The 26115-nt window shown below is 53.6% G+C and overlaps 1 protein-coding gene and 1 long non-coding RNA gene across 3 annotated transcripts; one reads left to right on the plus strand and one right to left on the minus strand.

The window, feature by feature from the left end:
* Positions 1 to 1549: 1549 nt before the first annotated feature.
* On the minus strand, positions 1550 to 16481 carry NPFFR1 (neuropeptide FF receptor 1). Its single transcript, XM_049645989.1, has 6 exons — positions 16448 to 16481; positions 15916 to 15979; positions 15688 to 15814; positions 5197 to 5542; positions 3572 to 3671; positions 1550 to 2435 (listed from the first exon to the last, which is right to left on the minus strand). The coding sequence occupies exons 1-6, from the start codon at positions 16479 to 16481 to the stop codon at positions 1550 to 1552; spliced, it is 1557 nt and encodes a 518-aa protein (XP_049501946.1).
* A 3795-nt stretch (positions 16482 to 20276) lies between these two features.
* LOC125933281 (uncharacterized) lies at positions 20277 to 25553 on the plus strand. Of its 2 annotated transcripts, none has more exons than XR_007460910.1 (4): positions 20277 to 20553; positions 21925 to 22093; positions 24873 to 25005; positions 25129 to 25553. It is a non-coding gene; the product is annotated as an uncharacterized LOC125933281 (long non-coding RNA). The 2 variants fall into 2 exon arrangements; XR_007460911.1 differs by having other exon boundaries at positions 20277 to 20361.
* Positions 25554 to 26115: the final 562 nt, after the last annotated feature.

Below are 26115 nucleotides of genomic sequence, written 5' to 3' on the forward strand. Positions count from 1 at the left end.
AACCACCAGAAGACAAATTCCAATCCCCATCCTGCCGCTCCGTGGCCTGTGACCTCGGCCCCCTGCAGCCTCAGTTACTTTGTGAAATGGCAGCAACAACATCTGGCATGGGTCAAATGAGACAGTGTCTGGGGACAAGCCTGGAGAATGTACTGGACAACTGTTTTGGAGCTTTCTGCTGCTGTGACATCCAGCGCTTAGGGCAGAGTGAACGGGGTTAAGTCATTGTCCATTACTGAAGCCATCAAGCCTCCGAGCTGCCTCCTCTGGCTTGACCCCCGGAAACATTCGCTTGCTATGCACTAAAATTCTAGCAACATGGTGTTTTCTATAGAGATGAGGGGGGAAATGCCCAGTTCGCTTCAGATTAAGGGGGGCCATGCAGAGATCACCGAGGCGATCCCATTTCCTCCCATCTCCTGGAAGAGAAACCTCGTTTCTTCGAGGCGATGCAGGTGTACTGGTGAGAGCTGCAGAGAAGACAAGGGGGCCTCCTGGCCCCCACCCCTTTTCAGAGGACAAGTTATCTGTGCCAGGGGGGTTAGTGTGTGTCCTCCAGGAGGCCCCAAAGGCCACCCCAGCTTTGATTGACCTATCTCCCTTCAGAGCCCCGAGGAACCAGAGAAGCAGGGCCCTGCGAAGGCTTTGCGCTCGCAGCTCCGGTGGGCTGATGTCTTTCCAAAAGCTGCAAGCAGGTCCGGTGCTCTCCCTTCCTCCGCTCCACGAATAAATAAACCAAGGCCTCCCTGTGGCCTTGCAGCTGCCTGTCGCCTTGTAAGTTCTTGCCTGGGTGATGGTGGAGAGCCCTCCTGTTTTCTCTGGGTGAGGACCCGAAGGGCAAGACCCAGAGTGTCTGCAACTGACACTCCTTCTGCAGCTGCCCGGACGCGATGTCCCCTTGAAGCACAGTGGGGAGAAGAGAAGGGCCCGGAACACCTCTTGGAACAAACAAGACAAACCTACACAGAGTTGGCAGGAAGGGCACAGCAGGTTCTCCTGGAAAGGGTGAGGCCGAGTGGCTTCCGTCACACATAAGGGACTCCAGGACATGGACACAAAGCATCGAATGGACAGAGCAACTTCGCTTTCCCATCCTTCCCAGCTGCCTAAGTAGGATGTACCCATTTCACTGCGCCCCGCCTTTGGGGGCCCTTGTGGAGGCAGCTGGAGATGCCCATACAGGCGCTGGAGTGGGGGCTCCTGTGAGAGTTCCAGCTGAGAGCCCCGGCTAGGCACGCCTCCTCTCTGGTCCTCAGTTTCGCATCTGGAGAAGCGGAGACCAGAAAACCTAGTCCCAAAGTCTCGTGAGGATTCGGGGAGCCGGGTGTGCGCGGGGCCGCCGCAAGGAAGGGTGCGGTGGAGCCCACGTTAGCTCCCGCCCCGCCAGGGGGAAGGCGGTAGAGGAGGTACCGCTAGCTGCCACCGCCTTGTATGTGACAGCGAGGCGCCAGGCACCGTCTCCCGACACCACACCCGATTGCGGTCCCGTCCTGGCCTCCCATGTCCCGTCGGGGCCCCCAGGTTCAAGGGCCCGCCCTCCCCATGCCACTCAGATATCCCACGCTGGTATGGTGAGGGGCAGGTGGGGGCAGCCGGGACGCTCCCCAGCTTGGGCCAAGCCGTGGTGGGCCACCCGGCCACCGCGCAGCAGGAGGCGGCCGGGCCGGGGCGTCCCGCTGCTCCGGCCGGACTCGGAGGGCAGGCCCGAGTCGCTGGGCTGCACCTCCACGGAGACCGGCGCGCGCAGGAGCCCGCCCGGCCGCTCCGAGTAGGCCTCCCTGGGGCTCGCCCACTGCGGCGGGCAGAGGCGGGCGCGGAAGGCGGCCTGGAAGCCGCGGCGGAAGTTCTCGTTGAAGTAGCCGTAGATGATGGGGTTGGCGCTGCTGTTGAAGAAGGCCAGCCAGTGGGCGAAGGGGAAGGCGTAGACGGTGACCAGGTGCAGCTGCGGCTCGCTCAGCTGGCCGTAGTCGATGAGCAGCAGCAGGGCCCAGAGCGGCAGCCAGGACAGCGTGAAGACCAGCGCCACCATGACCAGCATGTGCACCACCCTGGCCCTGCGCCGGGCCCCCGGGCGGCCCTCGGGCGCCGCCGCCTCCCCGCCGGCCCGCGCGGGCCCCGAGGCCTTGCAGAGCTTGCGGGCGATGCGGGCGTACATGAGCACGATGAGCGCCAGGGGCGCCAGGTAGATGTGCGAGAAGAGCACGGTGGTGTAGACCCTGCGCATGCCCTTCTCCGGCCAGGCCTCCCAGCACGAGTAGAGCGGGTAGGAGCGGTTGCGGGCGTCCACCATGAAGTGGTGCTCCTCGCGCGTGACGGTCAGCGTGATGGCCGAGGGGCACATGATGAGCAGGGCCAGGGCCCAGATGACCGCGATGGTGACCAGCGCCTTGCGCAGGGTCAGCTTCTCGCGGAAAGGGTGCACGATGCAGCGGAACCTGCGGGGAGGGGGGAAAGAGGCGGGCTCGGGACGGGTCCCAGGGGCCCCTGTGCCAGGGGCGAGGGCTGCCCCGGTCGGGGCTGGGGGCTGGGGCGTGTGGGCAAGCCACGTGCATCCTCGCACCGCACCGTGGGCAGCTTCCAAGAGCAGCTCCCGCAGTAGATCTAGGTTGGTTTGCCTGCAAGCTGGTTTCTCACCTGAGAGGGAGTCAGCTCCCCGCTGAGTAGTCAAGGAACAAAGGCAAGGAGGACGGGAGGGGGAACGGAACTGCCTGCAGTGGGAAACAATCCTTTCTGTGCACTTGGGGGGGGGGGGGGTTAAACTGATTAGCTGGCAGCTAGCAAAGTGATCAGCCTGCACATTCTGTCCTTGAGTAGGCTGATTAGGTAGGTGCATCAAAGAACACTTTTAGCTGTTTACGGATTCTCCAGAAAACCTTGGGAGTTCAGGTGTGGAGTCTACGTGACAGGCTGTCCCCATGTCATCTTGGCCAGTGTCCTTGCCTGCCTCCCGTGCTCTGGGCAAAAGTGCCCAGATGAACCCTTAGTGCAAGGGCTCACTGAGGTGGAGGAGGGGAGAAGGACCTGTTGCATGCATTTGGGTTTTATTGCTTGCAAAGCTTCCTTGGCCCCTGGCTCCCTTCTGTTAGCGGGCCCATGCTTATGAGAGACTCTGATGGAATCTGAGGCTGAAAGAGACCAGAAGTAGCTTCTGGTAGTATGGACATGGGGAAGTGGTAAGGCCTGGGCTGCCAGGGAACAGCAAGGGGGGCGTGGAGGGGGAGTGAAGGAGCAGGAGCACACTGAGCCCCCTGCCCTCGGAAACTGGCTTTCCTGGCTCATTCTCATGAGTGGCAGGAGTCACGGCTTAGGAAACGAGGCCTGCCCTCAAGCTCTCATAGGACCCAGGAATCCCTATTAAACCTCGGCAGGAGCTGCCTCCAGGCCTTCCAGAAGGAGGTGGAATTCTCTGCAGGTCCCCCCAGTATAGAGGGCAGACAGCCCCACAACCCTTCCCTTTATGGCTCACGATTCAGCCCCAGGCTGAATGGTCATGCCCAACCATGGAGACAGAGGCTCTTCCTAGTGCAGGGCCTCTGTCAGGCGGGGAGAACCCAGCCGGGAACCCTCTCACCTTTCCACAGCAATGGCCACCAGCGTGAACACGGAAGCCGACACGGACATGCCCTGCACCAAGCCGCTCATCTTGCACGTGGCGTTGTCAAAGGGCCACCCTGCAATGACAGAGCCCATGACAGAGCGAGTGCCTCATCCACAAAAAGCCGGACACCTTGGGCCATTTAGACCAGTCCTCACGGTGGCTCGGATCTTTCCTCCATGTCCTGGTGGTGGTGGTCATCCTCTCATCTGCTTACACACTTCCAGAAATGAGGAACTGACCAGTCCGAACAGTCCAAACTACCATGGCCGGTTCTCACCATTAGAGAGGCAATCTTTTTTTCTTTTCTTTTTTTTCTTTTTTTTCTTTTTTTTGAGCACGTGAGAGAATTCTAAGCAGGCTCCACACTGAATGGGTCATTCCAACAATTTTTAAAATTGAGGCATGTGAAAAGGACTGGAAGACACCACCTTACCCAGCTAGTGACTTTGCCTTATCACTGTTCTTGCTGCTTGTGTGTGCCTGTATGTGTGTGCACCTGTACATGTGTGTGCGTGCATGCATGCCTGTGGGTCTAGGTGTGCCAGGAAGGAGAAGGATGAGCAGTTTATGTTCAGCAGCTGTGAAAGAACTCGAGATCCAGCAGTGAGTGAAGGGCCCACCAGGCTGAGCCAGTGCAGCTGAGGGGAAATTGTTTGCCCTGGCTCTACTACTCGGGTCCTGAAACCTACAGAAACACAGGCTGTGATTCCCCAAGTCGGGTCAGTCACTGGTAAGCCCCTGGTTGGGGCTTTTCAGGCTCTGGATCTGGGCTCAGGAGCCCTGAGCTCAGGGCCTACGAGCTCAGATCTCTAGATGTCTCCATGGCCCTGGAAACTAGTCCTTCCCCATGTAGAGTCTCAGGGTGTGTGGAGCCTAATTCTGAAACAAGGCAGGCAAATCACGTGGGAAAGACTAGACAACAATGTGATCCCTCTGACATTTGGAAGATGGACAGGTAGGAATTTAGAGGTTCGGTGGTCTAGTTCTGCCTGAATCCCTTCTACCAAGTCACTGCTAGATGGCCAGCCTGTCTCTACTTGGACACTTCCAGTGACAGGCAGTTCACTACCTGTCAGACAGAACTCTCTTTCGTTGGAGAACAACTCAAATAAGTGGGGTTTATTAGTTTCTTATTCAGAGGGAACCTGCCCCCCTATGACTTCTTCCCACTGGTTCTAGTCCTGCCCAGGGGAGCTACAGTAACACTGGTTAGAAATATGGGCATGAGGCCATGGGACTTGACACTTAGCTGGGTAACGACACACATGTCCCTTAATCACTCTGGGCATCAATTTCCCCGTCCCCAAAGTCAGGATTTTGTGGGATGCTCATTGGATTGCTCACTGGATTGCTCTAAGGATTCATGCATAACTCATTGGATTGCTCTAAGGATTCATGAAGGTAATGCAGGAAGAGTAGGTCATACAATGCCTGGAACAAAGAGAATAATTAACTCATTGTATCTGTTATTTCTAACTGAATCCCTCAGCCACAAGACTGTCTTAAGTTTGAGGCAATGACATCTTGGCCAAGAGACCGAGCCAACCACGCTTTCGGGGGCGAAGGGGACTCTCACTGCCTCTGCTGCCTCCACTCACCAGTGATGAGGTTGTCCACGAGAGTGGTGGGCATACAGAAGATGCCCACCAGCAGGTCGCTGACAGCCAGGTTGAGGATGAACATGTTGGTGACGGTGCGCATGTGCCGGTTCGTGAGCACGATGAAGCAGACCAGAGCGTTGCCCACCATGCACAGGAGGAAGATGAGCACATAGGCCACAATGAACATAGCTGCCACCGGTGAGGAGTGCTGGTAGTAGGAGGAGAAGGTGAGGTTTGCAGCCAGGGTGGCCTTGGCATTACTCCCATTCTGGCTTGGGGGCCAGCTGCTGTTGGGAGGCTGGGCGGGCTCCCCTAGAAGCAAAGGAGCATACAGGTCAGGAGCCTTGGCAAAGAAGGGCTGACTGACTCCTTGCCATTGGGTGAGACCCTTCCATGCTTCCAATCCCGACCATGCCCTACCGCGCCCGATCGTGTGTTCAACTCCAGTTGCAACCGGATTCGCTTTCGACCCACAGCACCCAAACCCTCATCTCATACCCCGACCTTGTCTCGTCCACAGCTCACTCCCCGATGTTGGCTCTCCTCCATTCCCATCCAACTCCCCCGCCTCTGCCCCATCTGGGCTCCATCCTTCTTAGCCCCGCTGTCTGCCCCAGAGGCTGACCTCTAAGGACTACATCGGCCAGTTTCCCTTGCCCTCTGGTGTCCGACCAGGTTCAGCCAATGGGAAGCACTGAAGGAGATTGAAGGACTGGAGAAGACAGAAGGCAGGTTACTCATCTCCCGACCCCCTCCATGCCTGGCCCAGTTCTGCCTGTAGGGCTGTCTTTACGGATACAGCTCCTACCAGGTGACCCTCTTCCATGGCTCTAGCTCTTTGAGGGCCACAGTGACACTATTTTCTCTCCTTGCACTGACAGCTCCCTGGGATCGCCAGTCCTGGGTGCTCATCCATCCCTGCTGGTTCTCTTACCTCCCCTCCCACCCCCCATAAATGCCCCCTATTAACCTCTTCAGATAAACACTTTCTGAGTCAACCGCCTGTTTTCTCCTGGGACCCTGACTATTATACCCTCGGAATCTCTGTTGTCCCTCCGCATCGCCTCTACAGAACTTTAGCTGGGAAAGGCAAGAAGGCAGTAGACAAAGGGACAGAAAAAGAGGACTCTGAACCAGGGTAAGAGCAAAGGCACACATTAAATTTACCAGAAGACCACCGAAAGCCAAGGCTACCTTGCCTCCTTCACTCTGTCCCATCGTGGCATCAGCTGCTTCACTGGCACAGCGTCTAACAAAGCACTTCCATATGTGTTATTTTATCGAACCCTCCCAATCACCCCACGAGGTAAACATGTTAGGTATTAGCCCCATTTGAAATGGGAGAACTGAGATCAGAGGGGTTCTGTGACATTCTCAAGGTGGCTCAGGCGTATGCAGCAGAGGTGGTCCTTCTCTGTGTGTCTCTGAGTCAGTTTCAGGCTTTGGCGTGTGCTTCTTCAGCCACCTTTGGGAAGGAGCAGTTCGGTGTCCAACCACAGCTCCTCTGGGAAGCCATTAGATGTGGTGACTCATGATGTTGTCTCATAAACTCTCCTCCTGCCTTCCTCTGGGACTGAATGTGGTCTGTTCCAGGGGACGAAGAGTCTTTGGGGAGTCTTCTGTCACATCCAGAGCTCAGCCACTAGCCTGGAGACCCCACGGAGGCTTGGGATCTGGAGGCTAGAGACGCTTAAGGGCCAGTGAGCTGGCGTGACCAGGGCTGGAGGGACCAGCAGGTGTATCAGGGGCACTCAGGGTGGGGGTGGGGGTGGAGACGCTGCAAACCTCAGGTGCATGATGAGAGGAGGAGGTGATACCCCCTGCTGAGGCATTCCAGGGCATCCAGTTGCACCCAAACATCTTTATTTTAATATGGAAGATGTCAGACATGCACAAGAGAGAACATTATACTGAGTGCACACAAGAGCGTATAGCTCAGGGAACCATTACAAGGGAGTAGAGTATAAGGAACTGCCATGTGTACATCCTCCACCTCCGACAATGGGCAACTCAAGGCTAATCTTGTTTCACCCATAGCCCCACCTCTCTTTGGAATATCACATCACTTCCTTTCATCCACAAACATTTCCAGTTTGTATTGCTAAAAAGTAGGACTAAAAAAAAAAAAACAACAACAAAAAAACAACAACCCACATAACCACAGTGTCATTATGATACCCAATAAAATTGACCGTTATGTCTAATATTATCAGTTACCCAGCATCCAGTACTCAAATTCCCTGATTGTTACATACTTTTTTTAAACATTGTTTGTTTGCTGCAATCTGTACACCCAACACGGGGCTCGAACTCATGACCCGGATATCAAGAGTTGCATGCTCTTCTGACGGAGCCCTCTAGGCACCCCTGTTATGTGCTTTTTAAAATTGTTGGTTTGCTCGAGTGAAGATCCAAACAAGATTCCTGTTACCTGTTATTATGTGGCAAACCACCCCAAAGTTTAGTGGTGTGGCACTGGAGCTTGGCAATCTGGGTGGCCCTTCTGCAGGTTCTCTGGGGATCACCCATACAGCTGTGGTCACCTGATGGCTTGACCAGAGCTGGGAGGCCCAAGATGGCCTCCCTCATGCGGCTGGTGGTTAGTGCCAGCTCTTGGCTGGGGTGTCTTCATTCTCCTCCACGTGCTCTGTCATCCTCCAGGAGACAAGATGGGGCTTCTTTACAGCTTGGTGGCCATAGGCTTCCGAGCCAGCAAGAGGAGAAGCTACAGACTTCTTAAGACCTAGGCTCCAGAATTTTCACGTCATTATTTCTGCCACCATCAGTTGGCCAATGCACGTCACAGAGTCAGCCCAGATTCAAGCTGCAGGAGAAATGGTTTCTACCGCTCAGTAGGAGGGATGGTAATGTGACGTTGCAAATGTGATTCATTAAGGTCCATCACTGTAAACTCGACTGCCACCTCCATGTTGCATTTGGTTGACGTGGCGGTGAATCTCTTAGTTTCTAGGTTCTCCTCTGCCTCTCTCCCCCTACACTTTGTCGTATAATTGAGTGAGCCATTTGTAGAATTTCTCACAGGCTGGATTTTGCTGAGTGCTCCCTTGTGATGTCATTTTTACATGTTTTACTCTGTCCGCTGTATTTCCTGTAATTGACAATTAGATCTGAGGGCTCAATCAGATTGTGTCTCGTGGGCTTTTTTTGGGAAGGCAGCTATGCTCACCACTAAACCACCAACGCACACTTGTGGTCTCTTTGTTAATGCCAAGCTTGACCATCATCCTGATCCCTCCACTGTCGGGTCCCGTCCGCTTTTCAGCAATATTTTCGGCAGAATCCCCTAAGGATTATCGTGGAACCCTCATTGTCTTTCAGATACGATCCAAACTCTTTACTTGGCCTCCCAAACGCTCTGCGGTCTGATTTCCTGTTGCCATCTCTGACCTCGCTTCCCTGCCACATCCCCCTTTGCCCACTATGCTTTGTTGCTCCTGCCTCCCCCCTTTCTTTAGCCCTCGGCTTAAAGGCCGTCTTCTCCGAGAAGCCCAACCCGATCACTCTGTTTCAGGCAGGTGCCCCCCCCCATTTATTTTCTCTTGTAGAATCTTATTTATTTTCCTCCATCTGTCAATATTTGATTTGTTTTCACGTTTACTGGGTTTTTCCCCCCACCCTTGGAAGTCAGTTAGTAGCCTTAGCCCCAGCATCTCTGCAGTGCCTGCCCATAGTAAATGGTTCAATAAATGCCTGTTGAATGAATAAATATTTGTATGAGGGGAAAAGGAAGGAAAGGTGGATTCTGACGCCAGGTGATAGGGTCCTGCTATAAGCTGGCATTGCTGGTGTCGGAAGGCCTTCACAGGCTCCTCTGGAAGGAACCCCCATCCCAGTGTCTGTTGGGAGCCTCTCCAGGCAGCTCACCCCTCCGGAGCACCAGGTCAGCTCTGAACCGGTCCCCATGACTCGAAGAAATCCGTGGATGTGCATGGGTAGACTCCAGGCTGTCTGTCCTCTGCCCTTCCCTCGAGCCTCAGAAAACTGCTAAGTGAGCTCATATTCTGCAGTCTGTCCCCAGGAGGCGCCCGGGAGCGACCCTGCCCATCTCTAGACCCTTGGCTGAGCGGGGCGTCCGTCTCTACTATTCGTGCAGCTTCCGGCATTGCAGGATGATTCTTTCTCAAAGAGGAAGGATTCCTGACAACTCCCCTGGGTTGAGGAGCAGCCAGGCCTCCCACCCCAGCTGAGCCAGGCCAGCAGCCAGAGACCTCATTAGCACCCTGGACTTGTCCTTTCTGGGATCTGCCCAGTGGATACATTATCCTTGTATACATTGTATATTTACAATGTGGATACATTAAAGCCTGTGAAAATCTCTTCCGCTGAGCCCAATTAAAGCATTCCCCTACTGGGGGAGCTTCCTGGAGGTCTCAGGATATAATAAGGGTTGCCTCCAAGGCATTCTGATAATCGCAGAGAGCAAGCCCAGGGCCAGAGAGAAGATGGGGGTAAGCTGGTGCTCCATGTGCAGTCTGGGCCAGCAGCGTCAGCATTAGCTTGTAACTCGTTAGAAATGCAAATTCTCAGGCCTCACCTCTGATCTAGGGAGCCAGAAACCCTGGGGACCGAGAAGCCCAGCTGTTTTAACACATTCCTCCAGGCGATTCCGATGCAGTCTAGTCTGAGAACCACAGATTTAAAGGACTTGGACCGAAGACCCTGGAGATAGTGGACACACACAGACTGGAAAGTCCCAGCCCTCCTCCCCGCCTTCTTCCCGGTGACTTCAGGCAACAGGCTGGATATTTGTGTCTCCTCAAAATTCACAAGCTGAAGCCTAATCCCCAATGTGATGAGATTTGGAGGTGGAGCCTTTGGGGTGTGATGAGATCACGCTGGGCAGCTGTCATGAATGGAATTAGTGACTTGTAAAGAGACCCCAGCGAGCTCCCTCCTCCCTTCCAGCATGTGAGGACACAGCGGGAAGACGGCTGTCTGTGAACCAAGAAGCGGGCCCTCACCAGACACCGAATCTGGCCTTGACCTTAGACTTCCTTGCCTCCAGAACGGAGAGATGGGTTTCCGGGGTTTCTCAGCGCCCCGCCCTGTGGTATTTTGTTACAGCAGCCCCGAAGGACGGGAACACCGCCTCACCCCTGTGGGGACTCAGCATTACCATCTTGAAAATCGCGACACACGACGCCTGGCTATGACCTAGCGCAGGTCACGTCGCCACCCTGGGAACCAGAGTTCTCTCTGGTGAAATGGAGGTAAGCTCACGCGTACCGAAAGGAGGTGTGGTGAGTCAGTAAAATAACGAGTAAAAGGACCTGGGCGCACTGCTGGGCACATGGCTCACCCCACGCGTTAGCTCTGTGATCGGTAGTGTTGACAGTGGGAAGTTACACCGTGGATGTGAGGACGAGATCCTCATAATCTTCTTGGTCTGGGCCACCCCGCAAAGCCTGAGAGATGTGCGAGGGAGCAAACACCACCACAACGAATGCCTTGAGCACAGAACCAGGCTGGGTATTTGTTTCCCTGAGTCCACGGCGGTCCCCTCTAGGAACGTCATCGTTACCGCCACCTGCGGATCCGTCCTGGCACCGCGTGGGAGCTTCGTCCCTCACTGGAGACCTGGGGCTCACCATCCAACAGCCCTTCCTGAGACCCTCCTGGGTGAACATGACCTGGGCCGGGAGGCTCCGGGGACCTGCTGAAGAATACGACACAAAACGGCACAAATGGCTGCTGAACACATGAGACGAAGAGTTGCAATTCGTTTGTGATCAAACAAGTGTGGTTTTAAAGAACACCCTTCTCATCAGGCAGGATGGTGGGGAAGGAAAGTGCTCGGTGATGGCCAGAGAGTGGCTGAGGGTAGGTGGGGGGAGGGGGAGGGCACACGGCAGCTCAACCTTCACAGTGGGGCACGTCCATCCGGCACCCTGCAGAGGACTTGCTCCAGGATCCGGCCCGTTCCAGCTCTAGGGACTTATCCTAGGGAACAAGATCTAATGGTGTGGGGGGAAATAGCGACCACGGGTTGTAGTAGCTACAAAATAATATCTATGACAAATCTGCATTCCGTGTAAAAAGGTGTGCATGTGTGTGTGTACGAATGACAAAAAAAAAAAAAATAGTGTTTGTCCACAGGGATGTTTCAAGTGCTTTTTATTTTCCTTTTCACTAACTTGCAGTTTGACCTTTGCCATCAGGAAGAAGCTCTGATTTTTCAGTGTGATTTTAATTTTTTTTTAATTTTTTTTATTATTTTTTTAACATTTTATTTTTGAGACAGAGAGAGACAGAGCATGAACGGGGGAGGGGCAGAGAGAGAGGGAGACACAGAATCGGAAGCAGGCTCCAGGCTCTGAGCCATCAGCCCAGAGCCCGACGCGGGGCTCGAACTCACGGAGCGTGAGATCGTGACCTGAGCCGAAGTCGGACGCTTAACCGACTGAGCCACCCAGGCGCCCCTCAATGTGATTTTAAACCGATTACACCTGTGGTTCTAACCTCTGACTCAAATCAAAATCACCTGGCTTTTAACACTACAGCACTGCCTCCGAATGAATCAGAATCTCTGGGAATGGGGTCCAAGCACTGGCGTTTTTCTTAAAAAGCTCCCCTGGTGATTTTTCACGTGTTACGAATTTGCGAACCATTGACGTTCATCACGGTCCGCGCTTTCAAGGCGCTTCCGGTCAGTGCGTCACACTGTGGGACTCACCAAACTCTTTGAGACCCTGGTGCATTTGAATTCATTTTACAGATGCTTCCCTAGTGCTTTGTCCTGATATACCAAGAAATGATCCCTGTCCCGATAGAACTCACCGTCTTTGAAAGCTCCAGAAGTGCCCTCGATCATCCACACACTTTCAGGGGAGTGGTGGGCATGTGGGGCTGTGGCTCACCTTGCACCCCTTACCCCTTCTCGTCTTGGGGAGTAAGCCCTCTCTGCGTGAAACCTTAGAGGGACTGTCAGTCGGGTGTCTGCACTCGCCCCTGGCCAACGGATGGCCAATCAGACCTTTTCTGCTTTGGACTTGACTCTGGATCCTATTAACACAGCTTCTCCTTCTGTTGGATGAACTAGCCCCACTCTTCCAATGCGTTCCCATTGATGATTAAGTTAGCCAGAGACCGTTCCTGTTGCTTGTAGCTCAACGTCTTGACTAATACGAGGACATCAAAGTTGATCATCTTTGAGCCTCCTTGGAATCTGTGGAGTCCAGGTTTCAAAACCCCAGGAACAGTTGGAAGGGGTAGGGACAGAGCCCCAAGGTTCCTGCTCCCCAGATTAGATATCAGCCCTCCCTATGCTTCCTCTACCAGGGCATGCCATCTTCCATGAAGTCTTTGCCGGTGCAGACGGGAGAGGACATTGACCTGGGAGTCCGAAAACATGGCCTTGAGAATTGGCCAAGGGGTGGTCACTCCAAAACTTGCCTGGAAGAGGGGCTCGTGGGGGTGTGTGTGGGAATTTGATTTGAAGGCGAAGCTTGGGAACTTCTCTTAAAGCTGCTTTTGCCCAGTTTTTACAAGGAGGTATGTTTAGTTTGGGGATGTTTGAGGACCGCTGATGGGGGAGCTTAATCCTGTACACCACCCCTTGGTACGCCTCTGTGAACTGGGGGGACCCACTTCACTTCCCTGTGTTCTCTGTGGCTTTCAAAGGCAGATGGCCTGGGCTTCCTGGACTCCCGACCTCAGGGGGTTGTTCCCAGGTTCAGTAAGATATCAGAGTAAATGCTAAAGGGTTTCATAGACCTAAGGGCTGTGTCTTGACTATATCAGCTATCTGGCAGGCAGCTGCAGGGGACAAAGGGGTTATAGCGAGGTCCCAGTTGATTTGGGTTTGTTCCCAAGGAGACCAGCCTGGGCAAGCCCTGTGTTGGGGCCGCACAGGGGAGTGAAGGGTGGGTGTGTCAGGCGATCACTGCTGAGGAAGGAGGCTTCCTGAGACCTGTGACTTCATTTCTGTCCCTCCTGGCAGCTGAGCTAAAGCCCACCACATCCCAGGCACCCACTGCAGCAACACAGATCTTGCAAGTCTGGCCCTTCTTTTTAAAAAAACATTTTTTTAAAACATTTATTCATTTTTCAGAGTGAGAGAGACAGAGCATGAGCAGGGGAGGGGCCGAGAGAGAGGGAGACACAGAATTGGAAGCAGGCTCCAGGCTCTGAGCTGTCAGCACAGAGCCCGAAGCAGGGCTTGAACTCACAGACTGCGAGATCATGACCTGAGCCAAAGTTGGACGCTCAACCGACTGAGCCACCCAGGTGCCCCAAGTCTGGCTCCTTCTTGGTGAGTAAGAGCAGGTAGGCCTCCCAAGAATCCTTTGGGTTGGCAAAGGCCAAGGCTGAGGACTGAAGGGTTCCTACAGCAGCTGAAGGAGCCAAACCAGCCTCTTTTTGCACTTTCCCTTCTACTCTGGAATCTTTTCATCTCTCCTCACTTCCTCCTGGAGCCCTCCAGATTTCTCTGTTTTACTCATTCAAAAGCCAGATTCCGGAAAGAAGGTTCTGATGCAAATCGTTTACCTCTCGGTGAAAATTGACGACACTGAGCTGCTCTTTACTCACATATTAAGCCTATACTCCCAGCTCATTTAAAGGAATTTCAGACCTTAGAATATAAGGGTAGAAGGAATTTACAGGGAGAGCAGAAAGGGAAGGGACTTTCCTCTCTCTCGCTCTGGGTAAGGCTAAGCATATGGCCAGGAGCATCCTTTCTGGGTTCTCTGATTTCTTCCCCAGGGTCTACCTGTAGCACTGGTCACATTCAGTTTCCTCTATCAGCTATGTGCAGAAATGTTTTTCTTCCACGAAGCTAGAAATGCCTTAGGGACAGAAACAATGCCTGTTCCATCTCAGAAAGATCCCCACTATCAGGCACAGGGCACAGAACATGCAGACAATTAATAAATGGTGGCAATTAATATAGGTCCTGAAGGCTATCAATTTTCCTCTAAGCACTGCTTTAGCTATATTCCATTGGCTCTGATATATACCGTTTCCATTACTGTCGAACTACTTTTGATACTGCATCGAGCTCTCTCTGACAAGGGAAGAACTGTTCATCGCACAGATAGGAATCAAAGCTCAGAAGCAGAGACATGCTCTTGGAGCAAAGGAGGCAGTTTTGCTTGGCTCGAGGATTCAGAGTCCATCAAGGAAGCCAGGTGACCCAGGCTGAGCCTGAGCCCCTGATCTGGTTCTGCCACCTGCAATCATTTTCTCCTCTTCTCGTGGTATCATCCGGCCACCTGTTAAGATCTCCAGTGTCCCTTTGCAGCAACTGGGGATCTTTGATCCAAGGGGTCCCTGCCTTCCCCAGGCTACACCTGCAAAGCCGACACGATGCATGCGTCATCTGAAACCTTTCCTGAAGAAACAGGCACGCAAGTGGCCGGACCCAGACCCGGTCTACCCTGAGCTCAATCGAGAAGTAATGGGAGTGAACACTTAACTCCCTTGGTTTCCATTCGTCCCCCACCAGTACTTCCCAACCAGGCATCACCACCTGAAGCTTCAGCATCCCTGTCCCAAGATCCTTATGTGCTCTCTCTAGCATGAGCTTCTTTCAGGAATAATCCTGATGAATTGGTTCACACAGATGAGGAAATGACTCATAACAGCTTCAAGTGCAGTGTCTCTTTTCGGTGTTTGCATTTCAAAGGGAGTCAAACCTTAAATCAGAAAAAAAAAAAAAAAAAGCTCCAATCGTGCAATTTTAGTTACTAAAGAGAGAGTGGCAAAAAGTTTTTGAGGAGAGACTGAATTTAATTATTTTGCATTTGGATCCTAAGTCGATCTGGTAGAAATTAGCGGTGTTTGTGAGTTTCACTCTCTGTGCTACAGTTTCCTCATTTCTAAAGCCAGGGTTGAGCACCTGCTCACCCAGGCCTCTCCTGGCTCTAATAACCTGGGGTCTTTGCAGTGGAATGGCCACACGATGATTGGAGCAGAAGTACTCACTGGTAGGAGCAGGACAGACTGTCATCAGACAGACCCTGGCTCCCCGGAGAAACAGACAGGCATCTGCCTGGCCTCTGCCTCCCAGCAGCAGCTGAGACCCCTCCCATTCCCCACTCCTCACAAGCCAGGAAGGTGCCAAGGGTCATCAGCATGAAGCTGGATAGCCGGTCTCCATGGAGGCCGCAGCCCCAGGTGTCCCCAGAATCTGGGCCGTTTGTGCAGAAGCCAGCAGACCTGCTTTAGCTCAAGCCAGGGCAAGCGGCACCTCCTGAGCGCAATTTTATCGTCTGTTAAATGGAGGTGACGCGGTCTCCCTGCCCACTTCCCCGGCGGGATGAGAAGCTCCAAGGCGGTGAAGTGTTTTGCGAAAACGCACAGGGCACAATGCCTCTGGCAGCGTTTCCAGGGGGCCTGGAAAAGCAGAAGCCACCCGGACAAGACGTTTCTGTGTCGTGCACTGGAGGCAGATGAGCTGGCTGACTCCTCTCCTCTCTCCAATGACCTTCTTCCGCTGCCTGGGCCGCTTCTCCACAGTACTCTCACCTCCAGCCACTGGACGCGTACCTCCTCCCAGCCCCGGGGGCCTCCCTCGGCCACACGGCTCCCGGGCCAGGCGGCAGCCGTGGAGGCTGCCACGGGTGCCAAGGAAGCCACTAGACGGGGGGCTGGGCTGGAAGGGGGGGTGGGGAATAGGTCTGATTTGCTGTGCTCTGCTGACTTAGAGCACGGAACACCACGGCCAAGGCCAGTGGGAAGTCTGATGGGGGTTACTGCCCGGCTGGCCCCCAGCAAGTCTGCAGGAAGCTTAGCAGGCGGCGGCGGCCATCTGTAGGCCCTGGGAGAAGGTTTTTGGCCCTCAGAGACCCCTCCAGGCCATATTTTTGGTCCAGCCACCCAAGAATTCCCCCTTCAGGCTCCCATCAGCACTCCCTAGTCCAAGCTGGATAATGAGATGTGGTGAGGAGCTAGCTTCTAGGCCAGCTCTGAGTGCTAGGAAGTTCTTCCTGATGGTTGAGTTGAATCGTCTTAATGTATCTTGCCGCCACCTGTCCGAGTTCCGATCCCTGGGGCCACATGGAACGAGAGTGAGCCCCTGTCCCCAGGATCACCCCCCTCTCCCTACCTTTGTCCCACCAGAACAACCAGGGGCTCTTCAGGGAAAGGGGTTCTAGGCCCATCTTACTGACGGTCCGCTTTATTCTGTCCAGTAAATGTCCTCAGGAGTACAAGCCAGGGCTCCCTCGTTGTAAATGGACACAGTGGACTTTTTGGACTGAAATTTAGGACTTTGCATTTCACTTACATTTACATTTCATTTTCTTGGTTTCGATCTGCATGTTGAGATACCCTTAAATCTTCAGTCTGTTGCCATGTGGGTTTTGTGGTCCTTATCCAAAGATTTCATAAGGATGCCTTTCAATTTCCCTCTAAATTGTTTAATGTCAGGTCCAAGTGGGAGCCCGAGGGACCCTTACGTTGCACTGAAGCCTTTAATGAAAGCCCTGTCATCAGTCCTCCAGCCCCTTCCCACATCTTTCCATCAGTTTCCAGGGCTCTCACGAAAGATCTTTGCTGTGTCCTGCCGAAATGCTGCAACTCATCTTTGTTCCAGTCTGAAGGAAGAAATTTGGGGGGCACCTGGGTAGGTGAGTCGGTTGAGCAACCAACTTCAGCTCAGGTCATGATCTCACGGTGTGTGAGTTCAAGCCGCGCACGCGGGATTCGAACCCACAGACCGTGAGATCATGACCTGAGCCGAAGTCAGAGGCTCAACTGATCGAGCCCCCCCCGCCCCCCCCCCCCCCCAGTCCAATTTGCTTTTAAACAACACTAATATTGGGCTACTCACGAGTACTACATTATTTTCCTTCTTCTTGAAAAAAAAAAAAAAAGTTTTTTTTAGAAAACAATGATGCGCTTCTTATAAAACAGTCCTGAGCACTATCAAAGAAGAGAGTGAACATCACTGAAATCGCACACACAGAGATAACCCCGCGGCCAATGTGTCCGTGACGCCTCTTGCTGTGGACCCCTTCAGCCTGAAGGTCCAGCTGTGGTGGACCATTTCTGGCACCTCCCGCACCTCACCAAGCCTGCGCCCGAGGGCGTCTCTGCTCTGCTTCCTTTGAAGCCAAGAACGGGAACCTTCTAGGAGTGCAGGAGGAGAACCAGTGGAAAGGAGCAAACAGCACCAGCTTCCCATCTCACGTGGGGGAAATCTTGGCCGCTCTCTGCACGTTCCCCAGAGGGTCCCGAGAGGGACAGAGCCCTCAGGTGCCCGCAGCTAAACCCAGCTCGTTCATGCACCCAATTTCTTGTCTTTTCTCCCTCTCCCACCCTGCTCTCTCTTTTTTTTTTTTTAATTTTTTTTTTAACATTTATTTATTTTTGAGAAACAGAGGCAAAGCGTGAGCGGGTGAGGGGCAGAGAGAGAAGGAGACACAGAGTCTGAAGCAGGCTCCAGGCTCTGAGCAAGCATTCAGCACAGAGCCTGATGCGGGGCTCAAACCCACGAACTGTGAGATCATGACCTGAGCCGAAGTCAGACGCTCAACCGACTGAGGCACCCAGGCGCCCCCCGCCACTCTGCTCTCTTGACATCCGCTTTCAAGCATCAGAGAAACTCCCCGTGGCTGAGCCCTTGTCTTAGGGTACACTTTCAGAAGCGGGGGAATCCAAACGAAGATGTTAGCGACCATCTCTTTGCAGACATTTTACATACATCGCCAATAACAAGCCTACGTAATCTTGCGTAAAGGGGATCGTACTCTACGTGGGTTCTAAAACCTACTTTTATGAAATTACTCACAGTGGGCAGGGAACATACTTTCATGCCTGTAAATACAATCCTCAATGCAGTTCTTAATGTCTACATGCTATGCCACGGCAGATGTGTTTCATCATTTAATTTACTTAATTATGGGCCTCTAGATGGTCTCCAGTTTTGCACTGAGATGAAAAAGCTCACGCATGTACCTTTGTAAGTGTTCAGGACGGCATCGTTTGACAAAATTCTGAGATCTTCAGAATTGCTTCATTGTTTCCTAAGTTTTCTCTACGTGTTTGATAATCTATTTCGGCATTTTCTTAGAGGCCAGTATTAATCTTAGCAGGTTAGAGATTTCTTTTCTTTTTTTAAAAAATCTCCCTTTACTTCCTTTTTTGAAAATCAGGACAGTTGCCCGTCTTCAGTTTTCTCGCATTTTTTTCATCCTTTGTAATTTCTTTTAAGGCAATGATTACATCTGCCTCCACGTCCCTGGGATGTCACTTGTCTGGGCTTCGATGCCTTCTTCCCCTCAACCTGTCTTGGGTTTCAATTTCCTCCTTATGCTCTTTATTCTATCATTTGGAGTAAAATTGCCTGTGCCCTGCTCCGCCTGCCCTCCCTTGTGCGTTAAGCTTGTACCACCTATCTCGAGCCCTGAGCCGAATTCCTTATTATCCTTACTCAGCCTTCGAAAGCTCTTTGCTCTGCCTTTGTTAATTTCCCCAGGCTTCTCTTCACTCGAGCTTTGGTGTTTTGCTAACACTGTGCTTGCGGATCCTGCCAACCTTCCAGATTCATCTCGGGTTATGCATTCCTCACCGCATCTTTGTGTGTGTGTGTGCTTTTCAAACCCTGCAAGTGCAGCGGCGCAAGACATTCTGTGAAACTCTCTTTTCTTTCTTGCCTGCAGTCCAATCATTTCCTTGGAATTTCAAGGTTTTATGATCTCTTGAAGTAGCCTCTCTTACCGGTATGAATTTGTTCAACGCGTCTTGCCTTATTTTACCCTTACACCCACCCTGTGAAGCCGGCTAAATGTAAGTTTCTCCCTTCAACAGATGGGTAAAGGGGCGCCTGGGTGGCTCAGTCAGTTAAGCGGCCGACTTCAGCCAGGTCACGATCTCGCGGTCCGTGAGTTCAAGCCCCGCATCGGGCTCTGGGCTGACGGCTCAGAGCCTGGAGCCTGTTTCAGATTCTGTGTCTCCCTCTCTCTGACCCTCCCCTGTTCATGCTCTGTCTCTCCCTGTCTCAAAAATAAATGTAAAAAAAAAAAAAAAAAAAAAAACCAGATGGATAACCAGTGACCCAGAGAGGTTTAGGCACCACCCCAAAGACACCCAGCAAACCAGCAGACCAGTCCTCAGTCCTCAGTCCTCTAGGCTCTTAGTCTAAATATGGTTTCCCTTGCCCACCGTGGCTGAGATGGGGCTCTGGACCCCCCACTTGGTAAGGTTGGAGCAAGCAGTCTTCTACCAGGGACTTATCCTTCAGAGTCCTGCGGGTCAGGTCCATAAATCCACCTTTCTTCTAGAAAGAAAAATTCTCTCTGCATGGAAGAAGTCTCGTCTAGAATTCCATCGCCACCCCCTCCCCCCCACTAGTCCCACTCCTTCTAGCCAGCAAAGTCGGTGGGTGACAATTCCACTGAGGTCAATAGCTGAGCTCACCTGGTTTCAAATGACCCCCTGTCCACGCAGGAGGCAGGGTGCATGCACACAGGGACAGAGAGGCACCAGATCTCTTTCTCCCACCCTGTCTCTCTGTCTCTGTCTCTGGCACACACATAGACACACACACAGTATGGAGCACTCTAGGTCTTTCTCTCTCCCTCTCTCAGTGTCTTTCTGCTGCTGTCACACACACATTGTCACAGTGCCTGGCTCTGGACAGCTGTCAGTGATCAGATACCCCAGCCCCTTTGCCCTCCCTTGGCTCACTGCTCCTGAGTCAGTACCTGAGCCCACCCTCAGCCCCAGCTCCGGGCTCACTCACCCTCCATGCTGCCCACTCCTGCCGGCTCTGGGGAAGGGCACAGCGGGCCCCTCCGACCTGGCAGGGCAGGGGGGGAAGTCTCCGGGCGCTGGGTTGGTCGGCCTGCCCGCGCCCCTACCTCTGAGCTCAGCGGATCGAGTCCGGGGCCGGCAGGAAGCGGGCAGGGGCGTGCGCCCGCAGGGCCCGGTCCTTCGCGGGGTGTCGCTCCCCCTCAGGGCCCAGAGTGAGCCCGGCAGGGGTCGGGCTCCCGCGCAGCGCTGCTGCCTGCCCCGCTCTGCAGCCGGCAGCCCGCTGCCCCTCGCCTCCCGAGGCTGGAGCGAGGGAGGGGGCCAGCGCGCGGCGCCGTCGCCATGGCAACCCGCACGCCTGGGCCCGCCGCAGCGCCCCCTGCCCACTGTGCGCCGGCCCGTCTCGTGGACGAGGCCGTCTCCGCAGGGACCCAACGCCCCTCCAAAGTAGGGGACACTCCCCACAGCCTACTGCAGCTCTGGCAGCGACGTCCACTAACTCTGTACCTCTCTCCAGTGCCACGCATCCCGGCCCCCGTCCCCCCACCTCCTCTTTATCCCACCCCAGCCTGACCCCTAGTCACCCACCCTAGTGTCCAGGACCTTGGGGCCCCGCTGAGAAGGGGATGAGAGGCAGCTGTGAGTACACAGGAGCGCCAAAGGAGGGAGGTGGGGGCTCGCCATCAGCTCTGAGCTCTGCGAGGAGAGTGGGGACAATGTGTCTCCTAGATGGCCACTGACTTTGGAATCAGGGAGCCCAGGCGCGTTCACCGCTTTCCCCCTGGGGCAAGTTTCTAAGACCGCACCCTAGTCTCCGTTTCCGCGTTTGTGAAATGGTTTCGAGGGGAGTACATGAGATGTCAAAGTTTCTGCCCAGCACATAGTAGGTGTCCAACAAATGGTCCCTTGAGCAGGATGGGAGCGCCCTCCAGTTATCCAAGCCCTCATCATCTCCCAGTAGTCACCGCCATGGACTTTTGTCACATGAATGAAGATCCTGGTTTCCAGGCAGATGAGAGTGAATGGCTCATTCCTTCCTGTATTGGGGGTGGGGTGGGGTGGGGTGGGGTCTATATCCGGGGTTTTGAGGAAAGGGTTGGAAACCAGCTCCTTCCTAGCCTCCCTCCAGCTCCTCCTCTGCCCTGAGTGGCTGTCCGAGTCTCAGGGCTGGAAGGCCTTAGAGGCCACTGGGTCTAACCCCGCCCTGGGGCAGGTGTCTGGATCCTCAAATCACCCTCTCTTTGCCCGGGGTAGATGGCCCTTAGAGAAAAGGGGGGATGGAGAGCACTCTCTCGAGGCCGCCCTGCCGCAGGCTTAACATCTGATTTTCTTTGGGCTTTTTTCTTCCTGTGGCTTGCCTCAGGCTGATCTGTTAAATGGGACAAATAATAGTACTTATCTCCTAAAGCCGCGTTGAAGATGAATGGAGTTACTCTATGTGACACACTTGGAATAGTGGCTGGCACATATAAGTGCTCCATAAATCTTACTCATATCATTACCGTCTTGAGTCCACCTTCCAAGGGACGTGCTCACCGTTCTTAGAGCCCCTGTGACTGTGACAGGTCCTATCAAGCCGCCTTGATCAACGTGGAGGTCAGGGCACTGCTGTAACATCTGCATAGCCTGGCATTGCCATTCACTGTAGGTGTGACTTCGGGGAAAGTTACGTAACCTCTCTGTGCCTCAGTTTCCCCTATCCTACAAAATAGGGATAATAACAGTACCCACCATACAGTCAAGCACTTACAACCGTGCCTGGAACATAGCAGGTGCTCAGTAAATAGGAGCTGACTTAATTTGGGCACTAGGCTTTGACTCAAAGCCCGCTTTTTCACTCCCGCCCCCTTCTTTCCCTTTTCCCTGCCTTTCACTTTTCCTCAGCAGCCACATCGTTCTAGGGCATTCACTTAGGCTTGTGGCCAAGTTCGCACACTCCCCATCTTTTTTATTTGAATGGTTCTGGATCACAAAGCCTCTTTTTTCTTCCTTCTGCCTCCTGTTCCACAGACTTCCTTCTTCCACCTTTGCACGATGCCTAAGTACACGAACACACCCAAGCACCACCCACAACGATCTCAGTGGGTCCAGCCTCTGAGGGGCAGGGAGGGCAATGCCGTGGATAGAAAGACCTGCGTGTGAATTCTTCCTCCACCATTTATTACCCGTGTGACCCAGGGTAAGTCACTTAAGCCCTCTAACCTCCTCTTCCCCATCTGCACAACGAGATTTATGATCCTCTTGTCAAGGCTGCTGTGGGATTAGAAGTCAGGTGCCCATAATACGGTGCCCTTCCTTATCCCCAAACAGATAGACTGGGTAAAGATCTTTCCATGCAGATTAAAAAAAAAAAAAAAAAAAAAAAAAGTACCCCCTTTCACTCCCCTCCTTATCCCAAAGGGGCTCCCAGGAAACCCGAGGCACCTCAACGTTCTGGTTTAGATCATGCCTTTCTCCCAGGTTCACCTGACCGCAGGGCTGGGGTACTTCCCAATCCTGAACCTCGGATCCAGAGCCCTTTAATCAAGGCACCACTGCTCCTATTTTGCACGTGAAGCCACTGCATTAGTCGATGCCTTACCCCACACTGCACAGCTGGACAGTGGCTAAAAGAGAAAGAACCCTCTTCTGGACTCCTTGGGCATTGGCCCTGCCACCCCCACCCCAGCCTCGAGGGTCTTGGCCCTCTGACAGCATCTGAGAAACTATAGGTGTAATCATCCAGGGCACAGAAGCGATCTCTGTCCATCTGGAGGGGGTCTGCCCTTCGGGGCTTCCTTCTCTGCCCATTCTGGCCAAGCTCTTGGCCTGGCCCCTCATCCTCAGGGGGGCTGCTCCCCATCCCGACCCACCCCCCATCAGCTGTAATGCAAGGAATCTTTTCACGGAAAGCCCCACTGTCCTGGAAACAGATTTCCACCTGAAGAGCTGGGTACCAGGAGGTGGCATGAGGGCAGGGAGACTGAGAAGGTCCTTGACAGGAGAAGAGCCTTCTGTACTGAAGAATCAATGTGGACTCCTGCTTGGAGAAGGGTCTCAAGGGAGCAGGGGAGGAGGTAGAGGGGGATCTTCTTAGGATCAAGCTTTCTGGGGTGGGGGGCAGTGAGGGAGGTCAAAGGAGACAATATCATGCCCGAAGGACCGCCTTTCTCCTTGGAAGTTTATTTTCTCTATTTTTCAAATTTATTTTAGACAGAGAGAGCATATAAGTGGGGGAAAGGGACAGAGGGAGATGGTGGGGGGCGGGTAGAGAGAGAGGGGGAGAATCTGAAGCAGGCTCCACTCTCAGCACGGAGCCCAATGCGGGGCTCGATCCCACGACCTTGGGATCATGACCTGAGCCCAAATCAAGAGTCAGATGCTCAACTGACCGAGCCACCCGGGCGCCCCAGTCCTTGGAGGTTTAGTGTCCTGGTCACAGGCCTTGGGTGGGTACGGATGGAATGCACAGGCCCAGGCCGGCCCCTCACACGAACTCCTTCTCCTCTCAGCCGGATTGGAGGTGTGTTTTGAGCTGCCTGAGAGAGTTGATAGGAGCCTGAGGAGAGGTTGGCATGAAGCTACAGGGTGCCCTGTGGGAAATCCTGGGCGGTGGGAAAGCCAAGCATCTCTGATGGGAGACCCAGTCTCTCTTTCCCAGCCTGGAAATGAAAATGCACTTGGCCTTTAGGGCAAGGAAGGCCGATGGCACAGCCATCATTTTGAAAAGGTTCAAATCCACAGGGAAGGGGTAGGGGTCTCAGCCTGGTGGCAATACGGTCCCTGGGAAGCAGACCCCAGCACGCTGCTGGGGTTTCCAGCATCTATTTGGTGGTAGCGGAGGGGGTTAGGAGAGGAGGGACTACGCCCTTGAAGGACGAGGCCAGGGGAGCTGCAGAGAGGCTGGGGTCTAGACCGAGGTGGGGGCCCTTTCTGGGAGCCGGGGACGTGCCCCTCCTTCTCCCGTCAGCCTCTGAGGAGCACTTCCTTCAGAATGCTTTCAAATGCTGATTAGTGAGCTCTCCCTAAGGAAGGAGGTCCGAGTTGTTATCTGCATTTATAAATGACGAGTGAAGGCTCTAATGGCTGACTCACTCCTACAGCTCGGCTACAGCTACAGCGGCATAGTCCTGGAGGAGAGGCGGGGAGTGCGAAGCAGACAAGCTCCCCCAACCACAGGCCCCAGGGAGGGCCCCAGAAAGAACCCAAGGCAGGAACCAGGAAGCCTGTGCATTTGTTAGGGCTCTGCCCCCAGCTCCCTGCTCAGTCTTGGGCAAGCCTCTCCACGTGCCCTTTGGAACACTCCCTCTGGAACTCGGTGTTCCCATCTAGATAATGGGAGTGGTTGGGGCACGTGGGTGGCTAGTGGGTTAAACGTCCGGCTCTTGATTTCGGCTCAGGTCACGATCTCACGGTTGGTGAGATCGAGCCCAGCACAGGGTTCTGTGCTGACAGCGCGGAGCCTGCTTGGGATTCTCTCTTTCTCTCTGCCTCTCTCAAAAATAAATGAATAAAAACAAAATGAGAGAGGTTTGGACCAGAAGAACTTTCTTACTCTGCCAGTTACCTTCTCCTCTGGAGAAGGTAAGTCTCTTCTTACCTTCTGGAAGGTAAGTCTCTTCTGGGGAGAGAAGAAGTCTCTCTCTGGAAGAGAAGTCTCTTCTGGAAGAAGTCTCTTCTGGAAGAGGGGCGGGGTGGGCTCCTGCACCCTGGGCGGTGGCCGTGCAGGCTTCTGGCTCAAAGCGGGGTTCAGGTCAAGTTCCACAGTTTCAGGAAGAACACATGTTTGGCAAAGGTGTTGAAGCTTCTTGGGGAAGGGGGGCAGCTTTGTGGAGGCCGCCCAGGGGCCTCCTCCAGGTTGGGATGGGGGGCGCTTTTGTAAACCATTTCCTGGGCTCTGGACGACAATTCTAAGAAACATCGACCGTGTTCGAAAGGCTTGGGTTTGAATGCCAGTTATTCTGTCTGACCTTGGCCAGGATCCCGGGCTCCTCCAGTCCTCAGTGTCTTCATCTAGAAAACGGAAACACAAAAAGTAGCGATCTCCTATGTTGTTGTGGGGACTAAGGGGGAAAAGAAATGGAAAGCACTTGGCAGAGTCACAGACACGTGGTAAGCTGTTAGTGTACATTTTTATTTTGCTTTTTTCACCCCCTTTGTTTTTTGTTTGTTTGTTTGTTTGTTTGTTTGTTTTTGGTGTTGTTTGTTTTTTTTACTCTGTTCCTTTTCTTGCAGTGCTGGTTTTCCTTTCCCTCAAGGTTTGGATCCTTTAACGGAAACAGAGCTGGTGATCTGCTTGGGCCGGGGAACAGTCACACCCTCCCAGGGGAATCTGTGATTAGGAAATGTTACCAAACCTAGAGACGAGGCCAAGACAGAAAGTGCACGCTCGAAGTGCTGTTCAACAGGCTTGCCCACGTGAATGTACCATGGTGGTTTGTTAGTTGCCGTTAGCGAAGGGCACAGGCTCTTAAGAAGTTACCAGTGAACTTGTGGATTTGTTTTACAGCAGGAAGGAACGTCGGCCCCGGGTGACCATTTCTTGCCCCAGCTGTTTCTTCCGTAAAGAGCTACATAAACTCCAGTCCCTCAAGTGCTCTGGGAATCAGCTTTATCATCTTACGATTCCCTCATCAGTTAATAAAATTGAATGAAATCTTTGGCACGTGTTCATGCTATCGTAAGACACATGTCTTTAGCTTCTGAAAATTACACTTGGGCGCTGCCTGCCACAGGGACTTTGACGTGGCGAGACTGGGCCTCAGCCGGCGAAAGCCAGGCTCTCAAACTTCAGGGGGCCCGCAGACCACGTGAGCGTCTCGTTAAAATGCGATTCGGACTCAGAAGTTCTGGGGAGGGACCAGGCCTCTGCAGTTCCGACACGTCCCCAGGTGCTGTCGATGCTGCCCGCTCAAGGACTACGCTTTGAGCGGCAAGGGCCCGGGCAACCTCTCAGGGAGGTTCTCTAGGGAACCCCCTTCGCCATCCTGACAGGGGCCGGAATAAGATCGATCACAGGGAGAGCCTAAACATAAGCAGTGGTCTCATAGCGGCGGGACTTTAGGCACAGTGGCAGGCTGGTGTGGGGGGTGCTAGGGGACTGCCCACGCGGCCTGTGCGTACCAGCTACCGGCCACTCCACTTGGGAAGAGTCCCAGCCACGGTACCTCGTGGCTTGTGAGGGATGGGAGGACCACAGTGAGGAGGATGTCCTACTACTTG

This window comes from Panthera uncia, chromosome D2, assembly GCF_023721935.1.
Source record: "Panthera uncia isolate 11264 chromosome D2, Puncia_PCG_1.0, whole genome shotgun sequence".
Lineage (NCBI taxonomy): Eukaryota > Metazoa > Chordata > Mammalia > Carnivora > Felidae > Panthera > Panthera uncia.